Source organism: Myotis daubentonii, chromosome 5, assembly GCF_963259705.1.
Source record: "Myotis daubentonii chromosome 5, mMyoDau2.1, whole genome shotgun sequence".
NCBI classification, from domain to species: domain Eukaryota; kingdom Metazoa; phylum Chordata; class Mammalia; order Chiroptera; family Vespertilionidae; genus Myotis; species Myotis daubentonii.
The window spans coordinates 1,288,386-1,314,904 of record NC_081844.1 but is presented as its reverse complement, the minus strand read 5'-3'; the positions used below and the strand labels follow the sequence as shown (position 1 = coordinate 1,314,904).

The following is a 26,519-nucleotide window of genomic DNA, read 5'->3' as shown; positions in this document are numbered from 1 at the left end:
AGCTCAGGTTACTGGCAGGGTGACATGACCCAGGCGGGGGCCTAAGGGAATTAGGGGGGACAAGGACAGCAGCAGCCCTGGGTGCAAGCAGCACCGCCTTCCCACCCGGGCTCTCCCTCCAGGGCCCCCCCTCTCCCAGCTGCGAGGTGCCCGGTCCCTGATGCAATAGATGCTCAGGGTGAGCAAACGCGCCATGGACTCCGAGGCCTCCCTGCGGGCGCGGGCGCTGAAAGCAGGAGGCAGTGAAGCCAAAGGCGCGGACCGCCGCTCCCTGCGCCATTGCTTCCGGCCGCTGTCCAGCCGGCCTTCCAAGGTGACAGGCAGAGGGGTGCGCCGCAGTCAGAGCTCATCCCCCCGTTTCCCACGTGGCGCACCGTTATTTCCTCGCCTTTTCCTGTAAACGACACGCGTGCTCAGGGGCAGCCGGGGCGGAGCAGCCGGGGCTCGCGCTCAGCCTCCCCGCAGGACACGCGTGCACCACCCGGCGGAGCGGAGCGCAGCGCAGCGCGCCCGAGGGACCCGCGACCCGCCCTCGGCCTCTCTGCAGGGGGTCGGGCGAGGCGGGCTCACGTGGTGCGGATGACGTCAGCCCACCGGGTGCGTGACCGCGGCCCCGCCCCCCAGAGGCCCCGCCCCGCCAGCGGCGCGCAAACCTCGCGAGAACCGCCTTCCTCTCGGAGCTGACGGAGCGGACGGGGCGGCCCTGAGGAGCGGAGGTGTGGCTGGGGGCGGTGTTTCTGCTTTCATTCCGCCACCGTGACGGCCGCAGGCGACCCGCTGGGGGCCGCCCGAGTGTGAGCACCCCGACCCGGAGGCGGCGGGAAGGCGGGGCCTAGGCAGTGCTGGGAGGGAGGCGCGGCCCGGCGGGGTCTCCCTCGCGGAGGGGCCGCCGCCCCCGCGGTCACGCGCCGCCCAGTCCTGCGCCCCGTCGGCCCGGCCCCGCCTCTCCCCACGCGGGCGCGAGCGACACCGGAGGGGCGGGCGGGGGTCGCCGAGGGCCTTCAGGACCGCGAGGCGGAGGCCGTCGTTCCGGGGGCGCCGGCCCTCCAGCCCCGCAAGTGACCCTCCTACCTCCCCGCCCCTGCACCATGCCCCGCCCCAGCCCCCGCCGCTGGCTCCGCCCCTTCTCGCTGGCTCCGCCCCCGCCCCTCGCGCGAAGGAGCCCCGCTCAGGCTCCTCCCCTTGCCGCTGGGCCCCGCCCATAGCCCCGCCCCTCCCGCGAAGGAGCCCCGCCCAGGCTCCTCCCCCGGCCGCGCGCCCCCGCCCCGCCCGCGGACCCAGGATCATTCGCAGCTGCTGGCTGCTCGCGTCTCGCCCCGCGCCGCCTGTTTTCCGCTTCGCGGCCCGGGTTACCGAGCGCGGTGCCCCTGCGGCGGGGAGGGCCGCGGGAGAAGGGCGCGCGGCGTCCGGAGGGGCCGCAGGGCCGCGCGGACGAGCAGGAGCCCGCTGAGGTCGCCCCCTCCCCGCGCGATCCGGCGGGCAGCCACTCGCGGACGCGGGCGGCGAGCGGGCCCGGGGACAGCGCGGCCCCACGATGGCCTCCACCACCACCTGCACCCGGTTCACGGACGAGTACCAGCTCTTCGAAGAGCTCGGAAAGTAAGCGCGGCGCCGGGGAGGCCGGGAGGGTGCTCTCCGCGGGGGCGGCTCGGACCGGGCGCCTTGCCCCCGCCCGCATCGGGCCCCGCAGTCGGAGAACCCGCAGTCGTAGAGCGTTCTCTGTGAGCCGAGATGCCTCCGGAGCCCGCGGGGAGACCACGCGCGGCCGGGTCGCGCTGTCCCCGCCGTGCCGTGTCACTGACGCCCCGAGTTCCACGTCCAGAGAGGGGCCCGGGCAAGGCCGACCCTGCCCCGCGCCACGGTCACCCCTGGTCCCGGGTGACTCCTCCACCGTCCCCTCCCAGGGCTCGCGCGCATCCCCGCTTCCTCGGAGGACTTACAGGCAGCCCGAGAGCCCTTTGGGCGCCGTGGTGTCCCCAGGTGGCCTAGCGGTGCATGGACCTGCGGGACCGCTGGAGGCGTGCAGGGAGAGAGCAAGGACCTGCCCAGGCCCGAGCGCGGGGACCCAGGGGCTGGAGGTGTGCAGGGAGGCCAAGGGGAGCCCCCCCCCCCCCAGGCCCGTGCGCGGGGACCCAGGGGCTGGAGATGTGCAGGGAGGCCAAGGGGAGCCCCCCACCCCCCATCCCCCAGGCCCGTGCGCGGGGACCCAGGGGCTGGAGGTGTGCAGGAGGCACGGATTTGCTGAGGGCCGGGTAGTGCACAGGGACCCAGGGGCGACCCGGATGCTGATTGATGGTTTATGCAGCATCTGACCCGAACCCAATCCTCTGCCTGTTTCCACGATTACTGATGAGATGGTGTGGTGTGTGATGATGTTCCTGCAGCTGAATTAGAGGAAATGGAAATACCTTTTAGATGGAATGAACTTTCTAGCCTTACATGTTTATGCATTGTTTGTTAAAATATGGAGAATATGTCGGAAGAGCAGCTTCATTCAAATCTCTCCCCTCCCCCAGCCCAAAACAGGCACAGAGAAATCACCACGTTAAACCACACCAGTGTTCCCAAGATTTATATTCTAATGAAAACAATCGCCATCTTTACTCACTTGGAGCCACATTAATTTTTCTTACCAGGCTATTTCTGCTGCTCTTCCGCAGCTCGGCTCTGCAGGGTTGTTTTTTCTGGAGCATTTGGTGCGGTGTGAGTGTGAACTGCAAAAGGTTTTCCTATTTCATGTGCAAACAGGAGCCTGGGAATTGGCAGTCCCTGTCATTTTGTTGATTAACGATGTGTGCTCCCAGTTAAATAAGATTTACTCTGTTCTGGGCATCAAGGCTGGTCCGGGCTTCCAGGAAGAGTGGGTCATTTTCTGGATAGTGCGTAGCGCACTGATATTTGACAGTTCACTACCTTCACCAGAAATGCTCCACATGCTGTCATTTTTAAGTAACCGTCAGAGCTGATTATAGAGGTGACCTGGCAATGTTTTGTTTTCAGGGGGGCTTTCTCAGTGGTGAGAAGATGTATGAAAATCCCTACTGGTCAAGAATATGCTGCCAAAATCATCAACACCAAGAAGCTGTCTGCCAGGGGTAGGTGGTGTCCACTGTGCGTGTCTGTTACCTTTGTGCTTCTCTTGCAAGCACGTCACATGGTTGTCGCTGAATGATGGGCTTAGGTGGCGTGTCACATACTGAGATTAGTTCTCCCGAATGCCTCTTGGTCTATACAGTTTAAAAATAAATGAACAAATATAACTTAACAAGTTTTTATAAAAATTCTGTCCTATGAGCAATAACACAGATAACTATATTTCAAAGCAAATAAATGTCACAAAGTGTATTTTGCCTTGAGCTCTACTGTGAAGTAACTTTCAAAAGCCGCTGGAATGGAAAAAATGTAAGTCTCACAGCTATCATTGTTTCCTTTTGCTTTTGAGAGGAAAATAGGTCAGAGCTCAGTTGATTCATATATTTCAGTTGTAGTTACACTTGAACTTAATTCATCAAGGTATATTTAACACTCATGGCACTGGGAGGAAAAATTTGACTGCTGTATTCTAGGAAGTTCAGCCGGTTTTGACATTTCCATGGGCACTTCAGCCCTCCCCTTGGCCTTAGCAGGGAGATTGCTCACAGACCCGGAATGTGTTTTGCACATGCTCAGTAGTCACAGAGATAATTCATGCTCGTGAATAGCTGTTGACATAAGCAAGAAACTTGGCGCGCCCTCCCTGCACTCGCGTTCCTTTGGACTCGTGCGGAAGTCCTCCTCCTGAAATGTGAGGCACCCGGTTACTGGGAGCATGTGGCTGAGGCATTGCCGTGGGGATTGATGGCTTAACGAAAGAAACACGAAATGAACATGAACAAAATGCGGAGTGTCAGCCCGTTTCAGTGACCTGGTTTGTTTTATCTAAGTAATAAGAAAAGGAGTTCCATCAGGGCTTAATTCGTCTTCAAAGAGTGCTGCTGCCTTGGCCTGTGACATCACGCCTTGGCCTCTGCTGAGATATGTTGCAAATCCCACCTGAGCGTGGCCTGTGGGTGTAGACGGGCATTTCAGGGAGTTGGTTCGGGGGTTGGGTTGTGATTCTGAGGAGCCTCTGTGCCCAGCAGGCCAGGCCGCAGGCCAGACGCCGCGGAGCACGTGGCTCAGGGGTGCTCCCTTCACGCTGCTGCTCCCCAAGGAAGGCTTTCTACAGGGAGGGGAGCTGCTACACTGCAGCTGACACTTCAGTTGTTAGAAAGTGTGGAGGGGCCCCTGTCAGTGCTGGTGCCATCTCCTCCGTGCGGGCGCCAGGCCCTGGGCACCAGTGGGACGCACTTCTTTCCCAGGCATCTCAGCCCTCCCAGAGTTCCAGTGGCTGACTTTTCCCACAGAGCAGACACGCTGTGCTTCCTTTGCTGTTTCTTGAATTAGAGTGTCCCTCTTCATCCACCTGACCCATGCTGAGAGGCAGACGCCATGTCCTCTCCCTCCTCCCTCTTCCCTCCTCCTCTCTCCTCCTTCTCCCTCTCCCTCCTCTTCCCTCCTCTCCCTCCTCTCTCCCCCTCCTCCTCCCTCCTCCTCCCTCCTCCCTCTCCCTCCTCTCCAGCTCCTCCCCCTCCTCTCTCCTCCTCCCTCCTCCCTCTTCCCTCCTCTCCCTCCTCCCTCCCCCTCTCCTCCCTCCCCTTCTCTCCTCCTCCTCCTCCCTCTCCCTCCTCCTCCCTCCTCCTTCCTCCCTCTCCCTCCTCCTTCCTCCCTCCTGCTCCTCCCTCCTCCCTCCTCTTTCCTCTCTCTCCCCCTCCCTTCTCCCATTCCCTCCTCCTTCCTCCCTCTCCCTCCTCCCATTCCCTCCCCCTCCTCTTTCCTCCCTCTCCCCCCTCCCTCTCCCTCCTCCCTCCTCTTTCCTCCTACCTCTTTCCTTTCTCTCCCCCCTCCGCAGCTCCTGCCCCCTCTCTGCCCATCACCTGCTGAAAGAGCAGTCTGCACCCCAAGCCCCCTTGCCCTCCTGGAGGCACGCCCCCCACTGTCCCAGTTACGTTCATTCCGGAGAGGTGGTGGGTGCAGGACAGAAGACCAGCCTCCCGCTCTCCTCCCCTCTCCTTGGTCTGCAGGCGGCTCCTCACCTGCTTGGCCTTAACCTGCCGCAAATGAGTAAATGCTCACTCCTCTGCCTGCTAGCTGCTCTTGGGCACTTAGGTGCTTCCAGGGAGCCTCGATTTTCTCACCTTGAAAACGGGGTAACACTAGAACACTTGCTGTTGTGGGGCATGTGAGGAGTGAGGAGTCACCACCGAGGGCCCCGTGCTGGGCGTGCGGTTAGCTGCTCTTATCTCTGTGGCTTGTGGTGAGCCCGTGAGGTGACCTATCTGGAAGGTCAATCAGAGCCCAGTTGGCTTCCAGGCTCCACCACCAGTAGGTGGAACCGCGTCGGTTTCTATGTTATTTTGATCGCAAGTTCTTCCTCAGTGAGATTGGAGGGCAGGATGCCAGACAGAATCCTGGGTGGTTGTGAGGAGTCATTGAATTGTATGAGAGTCACTTCTTAAGTTGCCAAGCGCTGTGTCTGTGTTATCTATTATTACTGCTCACCTGAAAATATGACAGTACTTTTCCTTCAAGAAGTTTAATTCATTTTATATTGTCAAAACAGTTGAACTGGTTATAAATTACTTGTGCCTTTGAATGTATATATTTGTTTAATATATACCCACATTAAATCATAAGCCCTCGGAGGAGAAATGCTGTGCTTTCGTTGTATAGTGTCACAGGCCACCGCCTGGAGGACACAGGATGGCCAGGTAGAGTATCCAGGACCAGACATGGCTCTTAAATCGAGTGGAAAGGAGGGAGGCACCTCGTTTCTTCAGAACAAGCACATCGGGGTGTGAAGTCATCTGTAAAGTGTATCAGAGCATATGCTTTAAAAGATGAGTTCTGCTTTAAAACACTCCATGCCCAGAATATAATGATCCTGAAACACTACTATCACAAACGTTGTATGCAAAGGGCAATGTAGGATGAAATGCAAAATAGCACGCTAAATTTTTTTTTTTCGGGGGCGCATATGGTGTTTTTTGTGGAACATATACATTTTTTTTTTTTGGTAAAAATTTGTGTTTTATTTGAAATGCCACATACCTTTGTAAATCCGAGTTTTGAACCTATTAGTTTTAAAGACCAACCAGACAGGTCCTTCAACCAAAATAATGTTCTTTAAATATAACATTACAACTGAAGAAAGCCACTGTCAGTGATTGTCATCCAAGACCATAAGGGAATTGCCAAAAATGTGGCTGCATTCCTGCGCGCGCGCGCCCCCGCAGGTCCTGGTGGGTTTCCAGCAGACCTTCTCAGCTGCGCTTCCTCAGCGGCTGGTCACACACCATATTTGGGAGACTCAGAGTCTTGAAGAATTTCATTCCTTTTGCGTTAACACCTGTGCACAGGGCTTCCTTATGCAATTCTGATCAGATAGATAATTACGCTCATATAATTTGGCTTTTTTTTTTAAAATATATTTTATTGATTTTTTACAGAGAGGAAAGGAGAGAGATAGAGAGTTAGAAACATCGATGAGAGAGAAACATCGATCAGCTGCCTCCTGCACATCTCCCACTGGGGATATGCCTGCAACCCAGGTACATGCCCTTGACCGGAATCGAACCCGGGACCTTTCAGTCCGCAGGCCGACGCTCTATCCACTGAGCCAAACCGGTTTCGGCTGGCTTGTTTTAAAAATAAATAATGTAGCCCGGCAGGTGTGGCTCAGTGGTTGAGCATCAACCTATGAACCAGGAAGTCATGGTTTGATTCCTGGTTAGGTCACAAGCCCAGGTGGTGGGCTCGATCCCCCGTGTGGGGCATACAGAAGGCAGCCGATCCATGATTCTCTCTCATCATTGATGTTTCTCTCTCCCTTTCCCCCTCCCTTCTTCTCTGAAATCAATAAAAATATCTTAAAAAAAAAATAATGTAGAAAAGTCTCAAGCATCTGATATTTTATACGTAATTCCTGCCTTCTGAGAAGTGCTGTGTTAGATGGGAAGAGAAAGCGTGCTTGGTCCATGCTAGGTGGTGGTACTTGGATTTTGTCTCATGTGTTTACCATGAGAATTAGAATTGGATCACTTTGATCCCAAACAGTTAGGTTAGTGCTTAGGCAGTGCTCCTGTGGCTTGCTCTGTTGTTTTTTTGTCTGTTTTGACACGATTTTTTCTGTGAGGTGCTGTCAGGTTCTGGAACGTCCCGCAGGGCAGTGCTGAGGTCAGAACCGGTGGCTGGTGGCCCTGATGACTGGTGTCTTTAGAAACAGGACAGGGGTGGATTCTGCATTGTCAAGCCTCCCGGGGCTGAAAGGTTTTTATGGTCGTGGTGACTTGCTGTGCGTCTCCTGTGGTATTTTTTGATCATTAGAAGCCGCTCATGACGTAGAGTGTGATGTGTCAGGAGTCCCTGTGTTTGTTAAATACAATGAATTCTAACGGAAGCTGAAAATAATGATGCTGTGATAAGTGTAGTTACTTTACTCTGCTACGGAAGTTAGAAAAGAGTTTCAAATCTTATTTTTCTATAACTCTTCAGACATAATGCAATTAAATCATGTTGGCAGTCGTTGATGCTGGTACTTCTGTTAGTTCCTACATACTGATGACTTGATGAAGCTACTTGGCCATGTACACACCATTAGGTCTCAGCCGTGAAACCCGAAGGTTGAATATATGTTCTGAAGTTCCTCTGTTATGCTATAATAGGTATGTCAGTAACTAACTCTTATTCCTCTTTCTCTATGTTGGCATTTAGATAGTCCAGAAATTATGTAATTTCTCAGCCTCTGGTTACTTGTTTTGAAGTACAAATAGATGAAATGATGTAGGTGAGTCAACTTGTTTTGAATATAAGTTACTGATTTGATTATTTAGAACTCATTAAACAAATTAATATTTTTTAAAGTTTCATGGCTCCAACAATGTTTTAAGAAAAATTAGTAAATCATTTTTATTTTTGTTCATAGAATCTCTACAACTCTTCAATCATTGGTCCCCAAAATGGCATGCATCATCCTTCTCATGCTGTGTTCCTTAGTTATGTTTAATTGTATTTCCATCCTCACATAGGCCCTGGCATTAGACATTTATTTTCCTCTTTTGGTGAATGAAAATGTTATTGCTATTCAAAACCAATTAGGAAATAAAATGGAAATGCATATCTACATTTCTAGGAAATAATAAGAATTCCTTTTGTGTTCCAGCATCATTTAAATAAGGCAGACTTAGCAAAGCTGTGGTTGCCAGGTCCCTGGCTGTGACCCTAACAACCAGGGTCAGCGTCTGTGGGCAGACTCTGTGGGCAGATTCTGTGGCCGGAATTGAGCGCCCTGGGAACCTCATTGTTACACATGAGAGCAGTATTTGTCTTCCCATTGACACACTGAATCAACTCACTGTAGAATGTAAAAGTTGGTAGTTAATCACTTTTTATAGTTCTTTTAATGTTAAGTGTGAGTTGCTGTGAAGCACATAGTAGTATTTTCTTGGGCATTTGATTTCTTTTGTTACCTGGAATTTTAATTAATTTTTTATAATCTTCCTTGGCTGATAATGAGGCAGCCACCCTGCTAGTGTCGCTAGGACTGGGTGGGTGTTTTTTTAAAAACATCTGTCTCCATTTATTAGAATATAATGTGCACAAGGCTTTTAAAAATAAATATTGGCAATGAATCAATGGTTGTTTACATAAGAGGTGTGTTAAAGTGTGTAAGTTATTATAGTATCACTTCACTGTGATACATTAAATGGAGTCTCTAGCAATATTTTTAGTCTAAAACGTAGTACCTTTATAATAGTAACATATTTCACACCACTTTATAGATTACTGGTCACATTCACATGTGTGACCTTACTTTATGTGTTTTTATTGAATAAATATGGAGTGATTACAAGGGCAAAGTGTTAGGGAAAACGAGGCTTACCCAGCAAACAGGTGTCGTGAGGACGTGCTCGAGTCTGGCCTGAGTCAGGGCTGTGGTTTCAAAGGAGGTGGGATCTTCCTGCCCAGGGAGACGAGGCAGGCGCGCCTCTAACACGGACTGAAATAGGAACTTAAGCCAGGACGCGGCTGGTGTTCAGGTGCCCAGATGCAAATAAACAATTTGGAGAGATTGTTCAAAATAGCTTAATATCTGCTTGTCATGAAAATGTTATTTTACTCATATCATAAACTTATTGCAACTATCAATATAAAGTTATTTTTAGAATTAAATACTTTTAAATGAAGTTGAACGTATTTAGGTGTCAGAATTCCTATGATTCCCGTTCAGGTAGATAGAACAGTACTTCTTAAGGTGAATTCATAGACCTTTCGTCTGCAGAACCCGTCTCTCTCCAGGCGGGGGACATGGGAGGTCTGAGAGGGAGAAGTCGGCTTTACTTGTTTGCTTTTGATTCTTACTATCTTCAGTATCATCGCAGTTACACACAGAGCAGCAACGTCACTGATTCTTTTAGCTTATTAGCTCTTTTCTGACACTACATTCTCCTTTTCACTTCTTGACTTTATTACCACCAAATCAATGATAATAATAGGAATAATAAGAAAATGAAAGTGCTATTAGTCATTGTTTAAAGAGAACCTTCTAGGCAACAGTATACTCTTCCTGACACTTGGTCTTCTTTAATCCACACCGCGCCCTCTGGGTAGACTGCTCTCTCCTTTTTAAATAGAGGAGCCTGAGGCTCTGAGTTGCAACAAAGATTCACTGATCATCAGGGAAGAATGAAATGACTTGGGAATTAGAAATTAATCGCTGCACTCGGGGTTCCCTAGCCATGATCCGTTCTCCAGGGTGCTTGCTTTGACACGTTTCAAAGAAGCTCGTTTTAAAAAGGGTTTTGGTGATACTTTATGGCGTTTTGGATACACAGCGGATGGCTGTTATTTGCTTATGGAGATGATTTGATGGTTTAGTAAAGGCAGGTAAGGCCAGCTGTCACAGCTGCCGTGTCTGTCATCCCAGAGCCGGCGGGAGGCCTAGGCGGCTGCCTCCCAGCTGGAGGCCCTGGGCCCCGTGGTTCGTCTGCAGCACCTGCCCTGTAGCCCCCCGCCTGCCCCCCAGGCTTTCCTTGTGGGGTGCGTTCCCGGAAACCAGGGGTTTTGTGAGTCTACAGCTTTCAGTGGACACACACACACACACACACACACACACACACACACACATTTTTAGAAAATATGCTATTCTTTTCATATTCCAAAATGCCATTCATAGTTTTAAAAGGCAACTTAAGGTTGTAGTCATGGTGGCAGAAGTGGTATGTGAAAATTAACTCAGCTGAGCATTTTGGCCATTGAGTAGAAACTTTAGCCATTATGAATGTTTTATTTTAATTAAACAAATTGTATATGCTCTTTTATATTAAAGCTTGTACATAAATAGTGGTTAGGTACAGAAAGAATTATACAATCTGGACATAGCTCTGAAATATTTTCTTAATTATTTGTTACTAATTTGTATAAAAACATTAAAAACATTATATAAAACATTATATAAAACATTAAAAACATTATATAAAAATATAGAATCTGGGGAAATACAGAAAAATAGAAAGAAGACATATTTATAGTTTAATTTCTCCAGTCACTGTTAATCTTTTGTCTTCTTTCTTTTTAAAAATAATTCTCAGAATACTGGACTAAAATATACAATTTTGTGTACTGCTTAATATTGTAAAATATCTCTTTTACTAAAAATTCTTTGAATTTTTTACGAATTATACATCAGTGAGTAAAACGTTAGTATAACTGGTTTTTTAAAAATTGTTCTTTGCTATGATAATGACATAATAGTAAAATTTGTCTTTAGATTTCTGATTCTTAGGAAATATTCGTAAAGGAGAGTTAATAGGTTAGAGGGTTGAGTTTCCAGAATTCTTGATAAAATGTTGCCAGTTTTGTCCTGAAAGTTGTGTCCATTTCCACCCATGACATTTACATAATCAGTGAAACCGAATTGGGGGGCAGTGATTGTAAATTTCAATTTAAAAACATACAGAACACCCCATGTGCTCCCCTTGCTTGCAAACCTGCTTGCAGACCTGGTGCAGGACAAATAAAGGCACTGAGATAAGGTCCTTCCTCACCCCAGAGGAGCTGGAGGAGCCATGGGGCCCTGCCAGGTGCAGGGCCCAGAGGGGAAGTGCTGGCCTGGAGGTGTGGGCGGAGCGGGGGTTGCTGAGGGGCCAGGAAGACTTCCGGGGGAGTTGTCTGAATGGGGAGCTGAAAAAAGCCAGTTTGAATTTAAAGCTGGTAGAAAAGACACAAATTAAGAGGGTATTATAAACAATGTGAGAAGCAAGGAAGAAAACGGTACCGGACCAGACCAGCTGGATGGAGATGCTCAGCCTGAGTAGAGAGTTTCCAGAGAGCAGGCACTTTCCCTGGCAGCCAGGCGGGAAGGGAGGCGGAGGTGGGCGCTGGGCTGGGCACCGACTGACTCACTGGGGATAAACAGCCGATCCATTGGGAGGAATGGCAGCTTCTCATCGCCCCCACCGTGTTGTTGCATTTAGCTCTGGGCGATCTAAACAAGAACGGAGTGACTAAGTGGGAGATAAAGGAGGGGATAATTAGAGATTTTTTCAAATCAACCCACATTCCCGTGCCCCAGGGAGCCTGTTTGTGGATCACCAGCGAGCTGGGCCGCCCCTCAGCCCGGGTTGGATAATGACTTGCAGAGGATGTAGGGTTCTGTTCAAACCCGGTGAGAAGGAAGTCTAGAAGTGCTTTCAGCCTCCTTCCGGAGCTCCTGAATTCCCAGGGTCTGGAATACGGCCTGGCACCCTTCTCAGGTTTTTATTGAATAAGTGAATGAATTATTGACCCCCCCAGACTTCATGTAATGATGCTACATGAGCACACGGAGGACCTAGAGCTTTTAACCTAAGATTTGTGTACTGTTCCCAGTTTTTGCCTTAAAAATATATATATATATTTTTTTTTTTACAGAGAGGAAGGGAGAGAGATAGAGAGCTAGAAACATCGATGAGAGAGAAACATCGATCAGCTGCCTCCTGCACATCCCCCACTGGGGATGTGCCTGCAACCCAGGTACATGCCCTTGACCGGAATTGAACCTGGGACCCTTGAGTCCGCAGGCCGACGCTCTATCCACTGAGCCAAACCGGTTTCGGCCTTAAAAATATTTTTTAAGAAAAGCTCAAAATTTAATAGTTATGTGAATTGTGTGATATAATTTATAACTTAGCACGAGCTGGTGGTTGGAAGTAATCATTTATTAAATAATGAAAAAAATATCGTTCACTTAAGGTTCTTCCATGGAAATAGTGTCTGACCTCCCCAGTGGGCTCTGCCATGCAATAGCCCCTGTTCTTAAAAAGATCTTAGCAGCTGTGAAAAGCTAACTTGCAAGCTCCTTCCCAGCTTTATTGATGTTAGGGACGGGGTGCCGGTAGCTTTGCAAGGGAAATACTCAGTGTGCCTGTATTTAAGGGGAGTGTTCTGAGCTGAGGCGGGAGCAGAGGCCCGCTGCTGTAGAAGCGGAGACGGGGTGGTACTGTCTGGGAGGCCGGCTGGGGGAACCCCGCTTCCAGGTGTCGAGCAAACCTCCGAGTCCAGGGCCCCTGCTGTTCTGCGTGTGCGTCCCCTGGTTCAGGGCAGTCCAGCAGAACGGGGAAGAAAACACTATCCCCGCAAATGGGGTTGAGGCCTGCTTCTCTGACGTGTGTGTGGTTTGGAAATTATTTATGGAAAAAAACATTGTTTTGATTGACTTTTCCCCGTGTCTTATGCATCTTTATGATCAGGGAAAGGGAAACACCATTGAAATGTTAACCTTAAGTCTGTTGGAAAGAAATATACCCATGGCCTGTGTTATGTTAACAGAGAGCTAGTCCCCCAGTCACCATAGCCCGTGCCTTCCCTTTCCTGCTGCTGTCGCTGCTCTGCCCATGGCTTAGCACAGAGAAAGGATGGCCGAGTGTTTACCCTTTAGAATAATGCTACTTGATTTCACTATTTGTTACTTGTTTGTAAACTTTAAGAAATCGTTTTAGGTAGGAGACTTTCAGGTAGAAATACGTTTTGGAATAATCTGAAACAAACAAAAAGTCCAAATTGAGAGATGCCAGGGTTGGAAATATGCTGTGAACGCACAGGGTCAGGTTAAAAATAGCCGTGGCTTTGAGAGGGAAACCCCTTCCACCGCCCCTGTGTCCTCAGGCCTCTGCAGCCTCTGGGGGATGGGGCGTGAGCCTGAGGGTCCAGGCCGTCCCTGAGGCTGCCGTGTGCCTCCTCAGCCTTTCCTGCAGGATCCGAGCCCCACAGCGCCCTGCCCCTGCGGTGGGTGTGGGCGCGGGGGGCGGGGCCGCTGCTCCAGGTGCCCTCACATTCCCCCAGGCCCGGCAGTGGGCGAGGCAGCATTCCCCGGAGCGGATGCTGGGTGGCATTGGGCTAGGTCTCTGGGTCAGTAACCCTATTCCTGAATGGTCTCTCAGCCATTTTCTCTGCCGCTTTACCCCCACCGACATGAACCTGTGTGAGCTGTGCCTTTGCAGCTTGGCGTCCAGCAGCGGGACTTGCAGGATGGCCGCCTCTAGGGCGAGGGCGCAGCAGGCGCAGGTGCTGCAGAGCTGCCGGGAGGAGCAGCCAGGAGGGACCCCTGGGCACGGCCCCCCGGCAGGCTGCAGGGCAGGGGCAGGAAGGACACTCGGGCCACGGCTCAGGTGTTGGAACTAGTCCCACACACACAGTGTCGGCTCATCCGGTCGGGGCACACGTCTGAGTTGTGGGTTTGATCCCCAGCTCAGGTGCGTGCAGGAGGCAACTAATCGTTTTTCGCTCACATTGATCTTTCTCTCTTTCTCTGTCTCTAAAAATCAACACAGGCATATCCTGAGGTGGGGATTAAGTAAATAAAATGAAATAAAATATAGTCAGTTCCGACAATAAAACTTAGGGCCTGGCCTGGAGGGTAGGAGACGCAGCATTGCTGGGCGGTGAAGGAGAGATGTGCAGGGACCGGGGGGCGGGGGGGTGCTTAGGCCCCGTGTCCTGACACCTGGGGTGGAGGTGCGTGAAGCAGCTTGCGGCTGAGGAAGGAAACGCCATGGAAGGAAGGAGGACAGGGCGTGGTGGGGGAAGAACCAAGATCCCTGCTGGGGCAGAAGATAGAGAAGCTGGGGAATCGGAAAGGCAAGCTTCCAGCATGTGAGGGCGGCCCCGTGGCAGGGACAGGAGGGGGAGGGCGCAGCGCTGAGGAGGCGGCGGACGGCACAGGGGACGGAGGATGAGGGGTCCGGGTCGGTCACACATGGAGCAGTCAGAATCAGGGACTGCTGTGATGGGGGCGATGCCGCATTGAGGTGTTGGATGGGCTGTGAGCAGTAGATTCAGACAGGGACCGACAAGGCCACTGAAATGGGTGTGGTCCTGAGGAAGGGACCCAGCGGCCTGGGTTCGAGACCTGTCCCCGCTGCTGGCTGGTCCTGGTGGCCTCGCCGACTCCCCTGTGAGGCGGGCGTCGCTCCAGCTGCCCATCCTGGATCCTGGTGACGGGTCCCCACGAGGGATGGAGAGAGCACGAGGGGGAGGATGGGAGCGAGGAGAGCCTGGGTGGAGGAGGGGGCTCCTTCAGGGCACGGAGGGAGGGGCCGGCCCCCAGCAGGCGCAGTGCTCCCAGAGGGCCTGGCGCTGTGCTGTGCGCAGGGCCCGGCCAGGGAAGCAGGGCCCTGGCAGGGAGGGCCCAGCCCCCACCCCGATTGCAGGAGGGCTGGCGGGCGGGCTGGCGGGCGGGCGGCAGGCTCATCCCCACCCCAGCAAGCAGATGGCGGGAAGTCTAGCCACTGCTTAATAAAGTTTGCTGAATGAGTGAAGAAAAACAACTGCTTCTTAGAATTAAAGAGTAAATGGAGATGCTATGTAAAACCTTGCCTTTTTAATAAAATGGAAAACTGGAGACACTCAGGACTCATTTCAGGGACCCGCCAGGGGGGTGGTAGGTAAAGCCGCAGCTTATGGGGGAGACAGAGTCGGTAGCAAGGGAAGCAGTGTGGTTATTGGGCAGAGACCGGACCTGGTGTGAGGGAGCCCGGGTCAGTGTGGGGGACATTCCTCCTCCCCAGGCTCAGGGCAGGGAGGGGACAAGCGGCCCAGGTGCCCAACATCTGGGTGAGAATCCAGTTCCAGGTCCACGGGGAACGGAGGCCAGCCTGGGGGTGAGAGCGGAGAGACTGGCCTGGGGGTGCGGGTGGGGGGTAAACTGGCCTGGGGGTGAGAGAGGAGAGGCCAGCCTGAGGGTGCGGGTGGGGGGCAGACTGGCCTGGGGGTGAGAGAGGAGAGACCGGCCTGGGGGTGCGGGTGGGGGGCAGACTGGCCTGGGGGTGAGAGAGGATAGACCGGCCTGGGGGTGGGGGGGGCAGACTGGCCTGGGGGTGAGGGGGTGAGGATGGGTGGGGGGGGGGGCGGGCAGGGAGCAGGGGTGCTCTGGTCTTAGGGCTTCAGAGAGGCGTGGGCACCGCAGGGGTCATTAGTGGGCAGTGACGTGGTGAGACTCCAGCCCCAGAGGGCCTGCCTGCCAGGAGGCCCAGGACCTGGCCTCCACCAGGTGAGGCCGCAGGGACTCTGCCACTTTGTCAACGTGGAGGGAGAATGGCTCAGTGTTTGCTTTATATTAATGCTCCCTGGACGGTGCAGCCAGTCAGAACGAGCAGCTGGGCCCTGAACGCGCCCCTGGTCCCAGCAGAGCCCTGCCCTGTCCTCCTAGCCCAGGGGTGGGCAAACTTTTTGACTCGAGGGCCACAGTGGGTTCTTAAACTGGACCGGAGGCCGGAACAAAAGCATGGATGGAGTGTTTGTGTGAACTAATATAAATTCAAAGTAAACATCATTACATAAAAGGGTACGGTCTTTTTTTTTCAATAGTTTTATTCATTTCAAACGGGCCGATCCGGTGGGCCGTAGTTTGCCCACGGCTGTCCTAGGTGCTCTTCCTGGGGTGGAGGGCCGAGGGGGCGGGGCCCAGGGGGAGGAAACTCATCCCACAGAAGGACAGCACAGTGCAGCACCTGGAATGCCCGGGGGCGGACTCCTTCCCGTCCGACGGGGCCTGGGGTCTGCGCTCAGTCTGTGGACGCGCCTTCCATTTCTCCGCATGAAGAGGCTCCGCTGGCAGCGGCCCTGGTTGGAGGGCAGGAGCCTCCTCGGGAGGAAGGCGCTGAAGAGGGAGTGACTGCGGGTCGGGGGCAGGAAGTACATGCTGTGGAGACTGAGCCGCGGGCCCCGTGTGTCCTGACAGCTCAGTGGTCAGCACCGCGAATGCTCCGGTCCATGTGCCTGCTTTCCTCTCGCAGCCTGGTCGCTGCCTGGTCGCTGCCTGATGATAGGACTTTTGGTTAATTTTCCCGAAGGCACTGGTGCTAACAGTTCTCTAGAATCTCTGTCGCTGTCAGTTTGCTTTCCTAAGCGGCTCAGGGCTCCTTCGTTCCCTGAGAAAAGCCTGAAGCCAGAGGCTGCTGCTGAGGCCGCTGTGAGCAGCGGGAGCTGTGTCTCCTCACGTCGGTGCTCCGACTCCTGCTCACCTCCCACACTCGCATCATGACTGCTCGGGTCCGTGTCCAACAGCCAACTCCTCACCTTCCCGCCCCCAGCCCAGCTCCACGGCCAGGCGTGTGCCTGGGTCCCCACTTCTCAGCCCCGGAGGAGAGGCCGCCTCCCCCCTGGCTCCCTGAGGAGCTTTTGTCTCGGGCGTGGATGCATCTGCTGGGCTTATGCCGAGTTTCGTGGCCGTGGACTTCGTTTCTCCAGCTGGCAAGTGATCCACGTCTTACCGTTCCGTGTCTCGCCCTCAGTGCCCCTTCAACAAGTATTGATTGAGCAGCTGCTATGGGAGGCCCCGTTCCTGGTTCTGGGGTGCAGCAAGGAGAAGGCTGGCGTGGGAGCGGCCGGACGGGCCATGGACGGAGCGGTGCTGCACGGGGCGTGAGGCAAGGGAGACAGCTCCGAGGTACCGCTCGCCAGTGGGTGAGGCGCAGCAGCCAGGGGAGGAGAAGTCAGGCCAGAGCCCAGGGACTCCAGCTGGCACAGGAGTAGAGAGGAGGTCCCCGTGGCTGGGGTGTGACGGGCAAGGAGAGCAGCGCGGGATCCTGGCAGGGGCAGGGGACGCAGAGCCTCGGGTGGTGTGCGAAGCAGCGGTGCCCTGCGAGCCTGTGGGGAAGCCGGGCCCCGGCTGCCCAGGAATGCAGGTCCGGGAGAGGAGCAGGTGGCAGCGGGGGAGGCTGCTTCTCGGGAGGAGGGAGCACAGACCTGCGACAGGGAGGAGGCCAGGTGTGTGGGGGATGGAGGCGGAGCTCCTCGTTTATGGCCAAAGGAGCTCTGGTGGTGCCATGACCTGGGACCTGGGATGGGACTGGGGGGCCAGGAGTTCAGGTTGAGGCCTGTTGGTATAAAGGCATCGTCCCGAGAGGAACTGCCTGCCTCCCCACCCCGCTCCTCCTGGCCCCGCTCTCCCGGCGCCAGGAGACCGCCATCTGCTGCTCGGTGGCTGTTTATTCTGGATGTTGCGCATCTTGTGGTGCTGGTGTGGCTTCTCTCCTTTTGCATATTTTCCAGGCTCGGCCCTGCTAAGCCACGCGCGGAGGCCAGTGAAGTTCCACTGTGTGGCTGGGTCGCATTTGGGTGTGTCCACTCTTTGGTGGCGTAGCTAATGCTGCTGTGAACATTTGTGTCGGAGTTTTTTGTCTCGACCTATGTTTTATTTCTCTTGTATATATGCCTAAGGGAGAGGAAATGCTGTTCACACACACACACACACACACACACACACACACACTGAAGATAAAGTGCAGTTTACCATGGAGACAGTGCCATGTAGTGGAGTGTAGGATGTATTGGTTACTGGCCTGGTTAAAGTGCACATAGCACATGTGTGTGTAACCAGTGGCTCAGAAAGCATTGGGACTTAGAGATGCTGGTGGCTGTAAGAGAAATGCAAGTAGAGTTCCAACGCAAGAAAGTGAGTTATGGCCCTTTTCCCTTTGAACAGGGAAGAGAGACGCCCCCAGGAGGAAAGTCTTGATTTAGGCGTGGTGTAAATTAGCTGTGTCCACAGCGGAGCATCTGTGCCAAGCCAGAGAACCATCCATCCCACCTGCCTGCCCTCTGCGGCCCTCGCTCCTGTGGACTGTTCAGAAGGGCTTGGCATGGGGTCTTTGTTTGCACCAGGGTTTCGTTAGAATATTGGTGCCGGGGATTTTGTGTTTGATGGCAGGTGTGGTCATGCTCTCCTGTGAGGCCCACCCTCCTGTCCCCCGCTGGAGCCGGGCCTGTCCTGCGTGGCCGAGAGCGGCTGGCAGTCTGTCCACACCGGTGGGGTTGCTAGCTCCTGGCTTTGGGTGCGGAGCTGCTCTGGGAGTGATGCGGAGGGTGTGAGGAGGGAGCAGGCGGGAGTGTCTTTCACGCAAACCCTGGATGAGCTTGATAACCAGCCAGAAGCTTCCCTCTTCCTCTTCTACAGAGAAGAGTGAACACGGGGCTCCCTGAGGCCAGCGAGCGACTCCCTCCTTCCTTCCCGTGAGCCCGGCGTGGACTCGCTCTCTCTGCTGCTGGCCCTGCTTGGGAGGAGCCCAGCCATGCAGCTGCTGGCCCTGTGCCCTCCTGCCCAGAATGCTGGGAAGGGAAGGGAGGGGAGGGGAGGGGAGGGGAGGAGAGGGGGGGGTGGGGGGAGATGGGAGGGGAGGGGGAGGGGAGGGGAGGGAGAAGCTGTTTGCTGAAGGGCTGTCCACGCAGGTCACTGTTTCCTCATCTAGCATTGAAACTGACTTTGCAAACCTGTCCTGGGCGGGTCCTGTGTTGTCAAATGTCTGTGCACTTTGACGTACATTTATATTTCTAGGCCAATTAAGTATTGTCTCCTCATTACATCGATCATGCGATGCGGCAGTTGGCCTTAACGACGGGGTTGGACTGATTGCCTTTAAGCCTCAGAGTTGGCTGACTTTTGGTGACATGGAGAAATCTGTATTGGAAAAGTCTGCCTTAATATTTGAAATAGTGAATGTGCTATTTCATTATCTTTCCATTCCAAAGAGACTACATGAAAAGATAATACAAGTAAAATATAAAGAAACGGTACATTATGCGGTCTTTTGTGAACACACACTCAGACAGGGCTCCTAAGAAGGAGACATAGGAATTAGGAAAAGTACCATTTATGTTCTGCCCAAGTCCAACTAGGATGACAACACACTCAGAATATTGTACTGATTGTGCAGTGTCCTGTTTTCAGTTTTAAAAGTCAGGTTGAGACCTGGACACCCAGAACTGGCTAACTCTCCCACACACCCCTCCCGGTGGCTCTGTGGGTCTGTCGGCTCAGCCTCGGGAACCTCTGGGCCTGGCCTGGAGGGCGCGTGAGCGTGCACAGCCCGTCAGGGTGATGTTCGGGCCGCCAGAGGGACGACTGTCGGAGTGAAGGAGGAGACTTTCCCAAGCAGGGGTTTAATTTGTTTTTCAAAGACATAGTTTGACTCTTCACTCGTTCTTAATCTGCAAAAAACGAAAGCTGTGATTTACCAATTCTTTTATACGAGTTGGAAACGAACATCGGGGGATGACTGTAGGCAGTTTGGTGGTGTTTTGCTATTTGGAAGCTAATTGAGATTTGTGGGAACTGTGAGCAGCTGTAAGGCACGTGGTCCCAACACCCACCATGTCACCATGTTCACGGTGTCCCTGTGGGCAGTAGATGCAGTGACAGTGCTGTGTGGCCGTCACCACCACCCCTAGAACTTCCTCTTCCCAAACGGAAACCCCGCACTCACCAAACCCGTCCTCTCCTCGCTCCTAGCCCCTGGCGCCCTATGACTCCGCTTGGTCACTTCATGGAAATGCAGCCACAGTGTTTGTCTTTTGAGACTGGCTTATTTCACTGAGCAAACATCCTCAAAGCTCATTCAGCTGGTAGCCTGTGTCAAACTTTCCTTCCTTTTAAAAAAATTAAACGTATTGGGTGACATTGGTTAATAGTTATCTAGGGTTCAGGTGGGCCGTTCTCTGACATAGCAGCTGTGCATTTGCATCGCGTTCCTTCCTGCTGAAGGCGGGACAGTGTTCCATGGTGTGCGGACCGCCCGCTGTGTCTCCATCGTCCCACCATGCACAGTGGGCTGCTCCACCTCCTGGCTGTTGTGAATAGTAGGGGGTTTAAGCGTTTCATCTAAAAGTTCTTTATGGTCATTACATTGAATGTTCTAATGGGTGAAAGGAAAGCCAGGAGGGAAGGAAGGAAGGGAACTATAATCTATTTTATAATTTTGACTTCTCTGCTGTACATGAGGGTGTGTGGACTTTTACCCCAAGGCACTGATCATCTTGCGGTCTGCCCCAAACTCCCCTCGGCATCTGGCTTCTTCCGTGCGTTGTGATGTGACTTAAGTCAAGAGGAGCAAGGGGGGTGTTTGGACCCTCTTTAACCCTCAGCTTAGCAGTGTGTGTGTGTGTTTTGTCCTGGGTCTGGCTTTCCTAGTGACTTCCCATTTGACTAGTTTGATCATATTAATTTTAATTTGGGTGAAGGGTCAGTGTTTATGTTTTCAAATCTAAATGCCTTGGGCGGTGCTGAAGGCTGTTGGTGTGTGGAGAACCTCCTGCAGGGCCTGTGTGTGGCCCGGCCCGAGCCGTGCAGGTGCCTGCAGACGCCCTCGGCCTCTGCCGGTGCTGACGCAGGAAGAACCCGAGGGAGGGCGCCCGCTCCTCCGTGTCATCTGCTTCGGAGCACGCAAGCGCGACGGGCACGAACTTCGGTGGAGTCCAGATGAGAAATGTTAGCAGTGAGTTGCCTGAAGCAGTCAGTTTCGTGTAAATGCTGGACGGTATGAAGGGGGTGTGTACACGTCTGACTTGGGGGCCCATCTGGGTGGAGAGGGGTTCACTCGGTTTCTTAGGGCGGACGTGCTCCCACGCACACGGGTGGCTCAGCTGCGCTGAGGAAGAGCATCGAACAGCCTTGGGAATAGTTGGACTTGCAAGGTCTGGTCGCAGGTGCACACGTCAAAGTAAAAGCGCAGTCGGGTGGGAAAGGCCGCTTTGAAAAGCCCGCTTCTTGAGGCCTGCTGTTAGGTGGTGTTGTATTTCTTACGGATTCATTTGATCAGCTGGTAGCTGGTAGCTCCCTCTACCTGAGCGATAGGCATTGCTCCCTCACATAGGCTCTTGCACAGGATGGCGGGCGGTGGCGGCGGGTCCTCTTCACCCGTGTGACTCGGAGGCTTGCGCCTCAGTAGGGCTATGCCGGAGACTCCTCCCAAAGCAGCCCTCCGTCCCCGCTGCCTACTCACAGACAGGGCCGGCCCTAGCAAAGACGATAAAAGGACATTTTCCCACTCACAGACAGGGCCGGGGCCTGTTTAGGTCTTGTTGATGCTCTAGCAAAGACGATAAAAGGACATTTTTCATTTTCACTTTTTCTGATGTTCAAAGTATTAGCTTTTTTCTTTCTTAGAAAATTATGGGAGTTCATGTTCTGCTGCCGTTTGCAGAGGTGATGGTGCGAGCATATTCACATCTATGCCTGCTCTACTGTTATTTGGCTGTTATCTCTCTACTGAGTCTCCTCTTTGTTTTTCCTTTCTTTCTCACTGTTTTATGTTAAACACAAATCTTCTCAGCTACCTGCTGCTGCTTAGGAAATTGCTGTGTGTGAAGCTAATGCCGGTCTCCAGCTGTCACAGCTCCACCTCCTCACCGTTAGGGTGGGCGCTCTCAGGCCGGCTCACAGGCCAGGCCCCCGAGGGCGCTCCGTGGGCTCCTGTGCACGGTGGGCGTCCCGATTCTCGGACGGGCAGTTTATTTGTGTTTTGTTTTGTCACTGTTTTCATTCTTGTGTGTCCTGGATCCTTTTTGAATCTGCAGAATTGACTTGGTGATTATACGTTAAAGCCTAAGAAGTTTGCCATTTAAAATAATTTCAAAATCCTGCCTCATTCTTTTTTTAATTTTCCTAAGGCTGTGAGGAGTATAATTGGTTAAATTTTTGTGGCATTTTAGAAAATTGAGTGGAGTGTCACATTTTATTCTTATTTGCCTACAGTGCACCCTTGGTGCTAGCCTCCCGCATATGGGCATTTAGAGAAATAGAAACACGGTCACAGGCAAGTGTGTTTCCCCATCAGCTTTTCTACTTGGCTGTCCTGTCGACGATGAAAGCTTGTCATTTCCATAACCAGTCTTTCTCGGCTGCCAGGTGTCCTCACGATGGCGAGCTGCTGTGGCGCTGATGCTCGGACCTCCCACTCCTCTTGTCCGGGTGACACCGAGCGATTTGCACAGTGTGGTCTGCATGCTCACTCGTGGTTTGGGTAGATGCCATCTGTTTGGAAAATTATCTTGAAATGGTTAAATCCAAGAGGTTACTGTAGCAATGACAAAGAGCCCCCTAAATGATTCCACATTAGAATAGAGTAGCACCATTCTGTAAATGTGTTAGTCATGACTCCGTGAGCCATGTGACTTCCCTCCCAGTCACCAGCGCTGAGTCAGGTCGCGTGAAACCACCCCCACGCCCTCCGTGCCCACGACATGCCGTGTTTTAGAAAGAGCTGAGAAAGAGCTAAAGGAAGGCCAAACAACTGAACTACTCTCTCGTCACCAGCATCTGGAATAAGGTGTTTGCATTCCTCTTGCCCTTCTGTGTTTCTCGGGGGTTTTGATTAATGCCCACAACTGAAACCTGAACCATAACACCCGATTAGAGCCAAGTCCTGCCCTTCATTCTCCCAGAGTCAGGCGGGAGCCTCTGCCCGTTCACATGGATGTTACTTTCCTTAAGAGCCCTTTTCCTGTCCATTCGTCAGAGGCGGAGTGGAAACTTCTCATCTGCACATACTTGGCCTGCGTGTGGCTCGCCAGCGGGTGAGTCATAGCAGTTATGTGCGTGTTTATTTTCAAAGGCCGAAGTCAAGCATCAGCTGGCGAAGAGGCCCATTACGTGCCGGTGCCTCCGGCTCACTCCCCAGAAGGCCGCTCTGAGGACCCCCGTGACGCCACCTGTGCGAGCACCCGTCCTCCTGGGTGGGAAGGGAGCGGCCTTTCCCTCCATGTGAACTGGGCGGTGCAGCTCTTCCCGGAGCCCTGCTGCCAGCACGGCGGCCAAGCCTCCAGCAGAGCCCAGGTCCCTCTCCGAGAATCTCAGCATTATTGGTGTTTTACCTGAATGCAGGCCTGAGCCGGGTCACTTGCATTTTCTTCTCTTTATGTGGGGATTTTTAACTCATTTAAAGCAAGAGTGGCTGGGGAAAAAGCAGGACCAGACCAGGCGTTAGCTTATCAGTTAAGGTTAGCACTGCTGGCCGCCAGCTACAGAGCAGGCCTTGTGCCGGACCCTGCCTTCGGGGCTCACGCCTCCCCCCTGCGGAGCGAGGAGGAGGCCGCTCCTCCCGAGCACACCGGGAGCTCCTCCCAGGGGCTGGCACCTGCCGGAGTGGCCATCTGGGTGCTGGGTGCTGAGTGGCAGCAGCCGCCTGTGGCTCACCCTTGTCTGCCTCTGCGCCCGGCTATCGGCCTGGAGCACCGCCTCACTCCTCCCGCAAACCTTGACCAGTGTCTTCAGTGGGAGGCACTCGACGCCCCGTCCCGCGTGGGCTCTTTCTTACGTCCATTACGGCTGGAAATAGTGTTGCCCTCTGTTCACTGGACGTTCCCTGGAGGCTGTGCAGTGACCTCACAGGCATCTCCGTGCAGACGGACTCCCAGCATGCACTCTGGTGTGCTGCCCCCGAGATGGGGCCCCAGGTCCCACATGGAGGACACTCTCTTCTGGGGTCAGAGCTGCTGATGGAAACTCAGATCACACTCCTTCTTCTGACGAATGTGTGGCCCAAGAAGGTGGCTCTAGGAAAGCTGTCAGTCTTGGAAGGCCTGCTTCCCAGCAGCTGCAGAGAGCCAGCCTCCCGGGCTGTGCACACTGTGAAGACTGACGGTGCCGCCTTCGGCTGTGTCCTCTGGGCCCGGGTGGGTCTGTGTCGCTGTCCTCGGCGCGGGCAGGAGGGGGCGCTCTACAGCCTCTCCGTGGCGAGGCCCATGTCGTGGGCACTGGTTAGTGTGGGGCACGTGGCAGCATGCAGCTGACACCACTGTGAATGACGGCCATTTCGATGGAAGGCGGTTCATGTACATGTTTACTGAATTCACGAAGCTCAGACAGTAGTACCAGAAACACCACTACTGAGCTCTTTGACATTGAGAGGGTGCTGATGCCCCGAGAATCGTCTCCCAGCTGGAGTCCAGCTGCCTGACTTTAAAGAGGAGGAAACTGGGCTCAAGGCCGCCGAGTGACCCATCTGACGCCACCTGGAGAGGGCAGCCCAGAGCCCGGCCCCGCTGTCGGGTCACTTCCCTGTGGAGCTGTGGACTGGACGGGGTGCGATGGGAGGCGGTGGTCGCAGAAAGCAGCAGCCCTGCCTTAGTCCTTTCAGGGCTCGGGACTCGCCGTGCAGGGCGGTGAGGCGAGGAGTGACGGGGCTGGTGAAGGTCGTGTCCATGCGCTTAGGAAATGGTTGTCTGTTGCACTGTGAGTCTCTGGCTCCTGGGAAACTCCGTAAGAGCAGACGTATTATTTTGATGGCCCTGAAACTTTGTGGAGTGTTTTTGCAGTTACAGTTCTATTGCCTTATAAAGTCCGAGAATAAGGAGGGAGGGTCAGTGACCCTGGTTTTCACCAGGAGCATTGATCACAGAGAGGCCCCTGCAGGGCCAGGGCCATGAGATCCTGGTCTCAGCCCTCACCCTACTTTATGCCCATGACCTATATTTTTTTTAAAATATGTTTTTATTGATTTTTAGAGAAAGAAGAAGGGAGAGGGAGAGAGAGAGAAACATTGATGAGAGAGGTCATCGACTGGCTGCCTCTTACACGAACCCCCACTGGGGATCAAGCCCTCAGCCCGGGCATGTGTCCTGACCAGTGATTGAACCGTGACCTCCTGGTTCCTGGGTCCGTGCTCAGTCGCTGAGCCACGCCGGCCGGGCCCATTACCTATGTTTTAACTTCGCTTTTCTTTGTTCCTTAGAGAGAGGCAGGTTGGTGGGAGAGAGGTGGAACGCTAGGAAGTCAGTTGGCTTTTCACTAGCACTTCCTGAAAAGAGTCAGCCGGGGAATATATTGAAATTGAAGACTTAGAATCTAAGGGTTATATGTGTTGCATTTTTTAAGTCAGCTATTGAGATACTTGATGCCACAGCACCTGCTAACAAGTGCCTTCCTGTGTGTGATGACAGCGTCGGACTTCCCGGGTCCAGTGGGGCGTCTGACAGCGGTGCGGGCGGCAGGGAAGGAGTGATGGCCTTGCCCGCTGCGTGCAGTGAGCAGCGGTGAACTTGGAGGGAGGGCTCAGTGCTGCCTCTGTCTGCAGGGGTCCCGCCAGGGAGGGGGGCCAGGGGGCCAGTGATTGAAAGCGAAGGAACAGAGTCCCTGGACTGGAGCGAGGAGATGTGCGCAGGGCGTGGCTGTCGTCCCGCCTGTGGTCTGTGGTGGTCTTGGGAGGCCGCTCAGGCCCTGCTCCTCTGCTGCTCAGCGCGGAGGTCTCTGCAGCCAATGGAGTAACAGTGTGTGTCCAGTGCTCCCAGGAGTACCTCCCAGCGGTCTCCAGGCCCTGGAAGGACTGTCTGCCATTTCTACGGAATTCTCTCAGAGACTCGCTGTCGCCCCATCCTGAAACCCACCGCGTCCCTGAGCAGAAGGCGCTGCCCAAACAGAAGACGTGAGATCGGCGAAATGGTGGCTCAGAGCAGAAGTGCGCGGAGGGCGGGGCTGGAAGGCGCCGTGGGCACCAGCTGTTCCAGGTGAATGACTCAGGCCTCCCAGCCCAGTGAACAGGGGAGACACCCGCCCTCCGGGGCTGGAGCCGGACAGCGGGTGGGCTTGACAGGTGCGCCCGGCGGGCGGCCAGCCGAGGCTTCCCCGCAGGCGGACCTGACGGCGGCCAAAGCTGAGGGAGGCCGAGGGCGAGGGGAGGCCGGGGGCGAGGGGAGGCCGAGGGCGAGGGGAGGCCAAGCCCGTGGGCGCAGGCCCGTCTGTGCAGAGCAGGCGGTGCACAGGGAGAGGGCGGCCAGCCAGGCGCACGGGGCAGCTGTGGCGGGGTCTGTCTCCTGGGCAGGTGGGCCTGTGGACTTCACCTTGAGACGGTGTTGGAGTGAGCTGACCCCAGCAGGACCCTGAATTGTTCAGAAACAGTCAGTGGTTCAGAATGAGAAAAGTGCAGGAGAGCTGTGTGGTGAGCCCGCGGACCACGGACTTGTGCAGGGTGGACGGTTTGGTTTGGGGGTCCCCTTTCCCCCCCCCACCCCCCGTCGTCTACAGTCTTCATGGCCGCAGAGTTAATCCTGTGTTTTCCATTGCCCACTGTAAAGCCGTTTTATAATAATCATGGTTTTTTATCATAAATACAAGACCATAAGAGCCTCTCTGTTGTAACCCACTGTGGCGAGAGATTAGTTTTGGGTGGAGACTTGCGTATACCCCGCCTGCG

The 26,519-nt window shown here is 53.9% G+C and overlaps 1 protein-coding gene across 10 annotated transcripts in view; it reads left to right on the top strand.

Moving 5' to 3' along the window:
• The first annotated feature begins 1,250 nt into the window (after positions 1-1,250).
• Positions 1,251-26,519, top strand: part of CAMK2D (calcium/calmodulin dependent protein kinase II delta) — a 147,836-nt gene continuing 122,567 nt past the window's right edge. For 4 of the 10 annotated variants that reach the window (XM_059695550.1, XM_059695548.1, XM_059695549.1 and 1 more), the window contains exons 1-2: positions 1,252-1,599; positions 3,001-3,095. In XM_059695550.1, the coding sequence (XP_059551533.1) occupies positions 1,535-1,599; positions 3,001-3,095 (160 nt within the window). In that variant the 5' untranslated portion in view covers positions 1,252-1,534. Of the gene's footprint in view, positions 1,600-3,000; positions 3,096-22,786; positions 22,906-26,519 lie in introns of those variants that run through there. The other 6 variants (XM_059695557.1, XM_059695552.1, XM_059695556.1 and 3 more) reach the window with 4 other exon arrangements.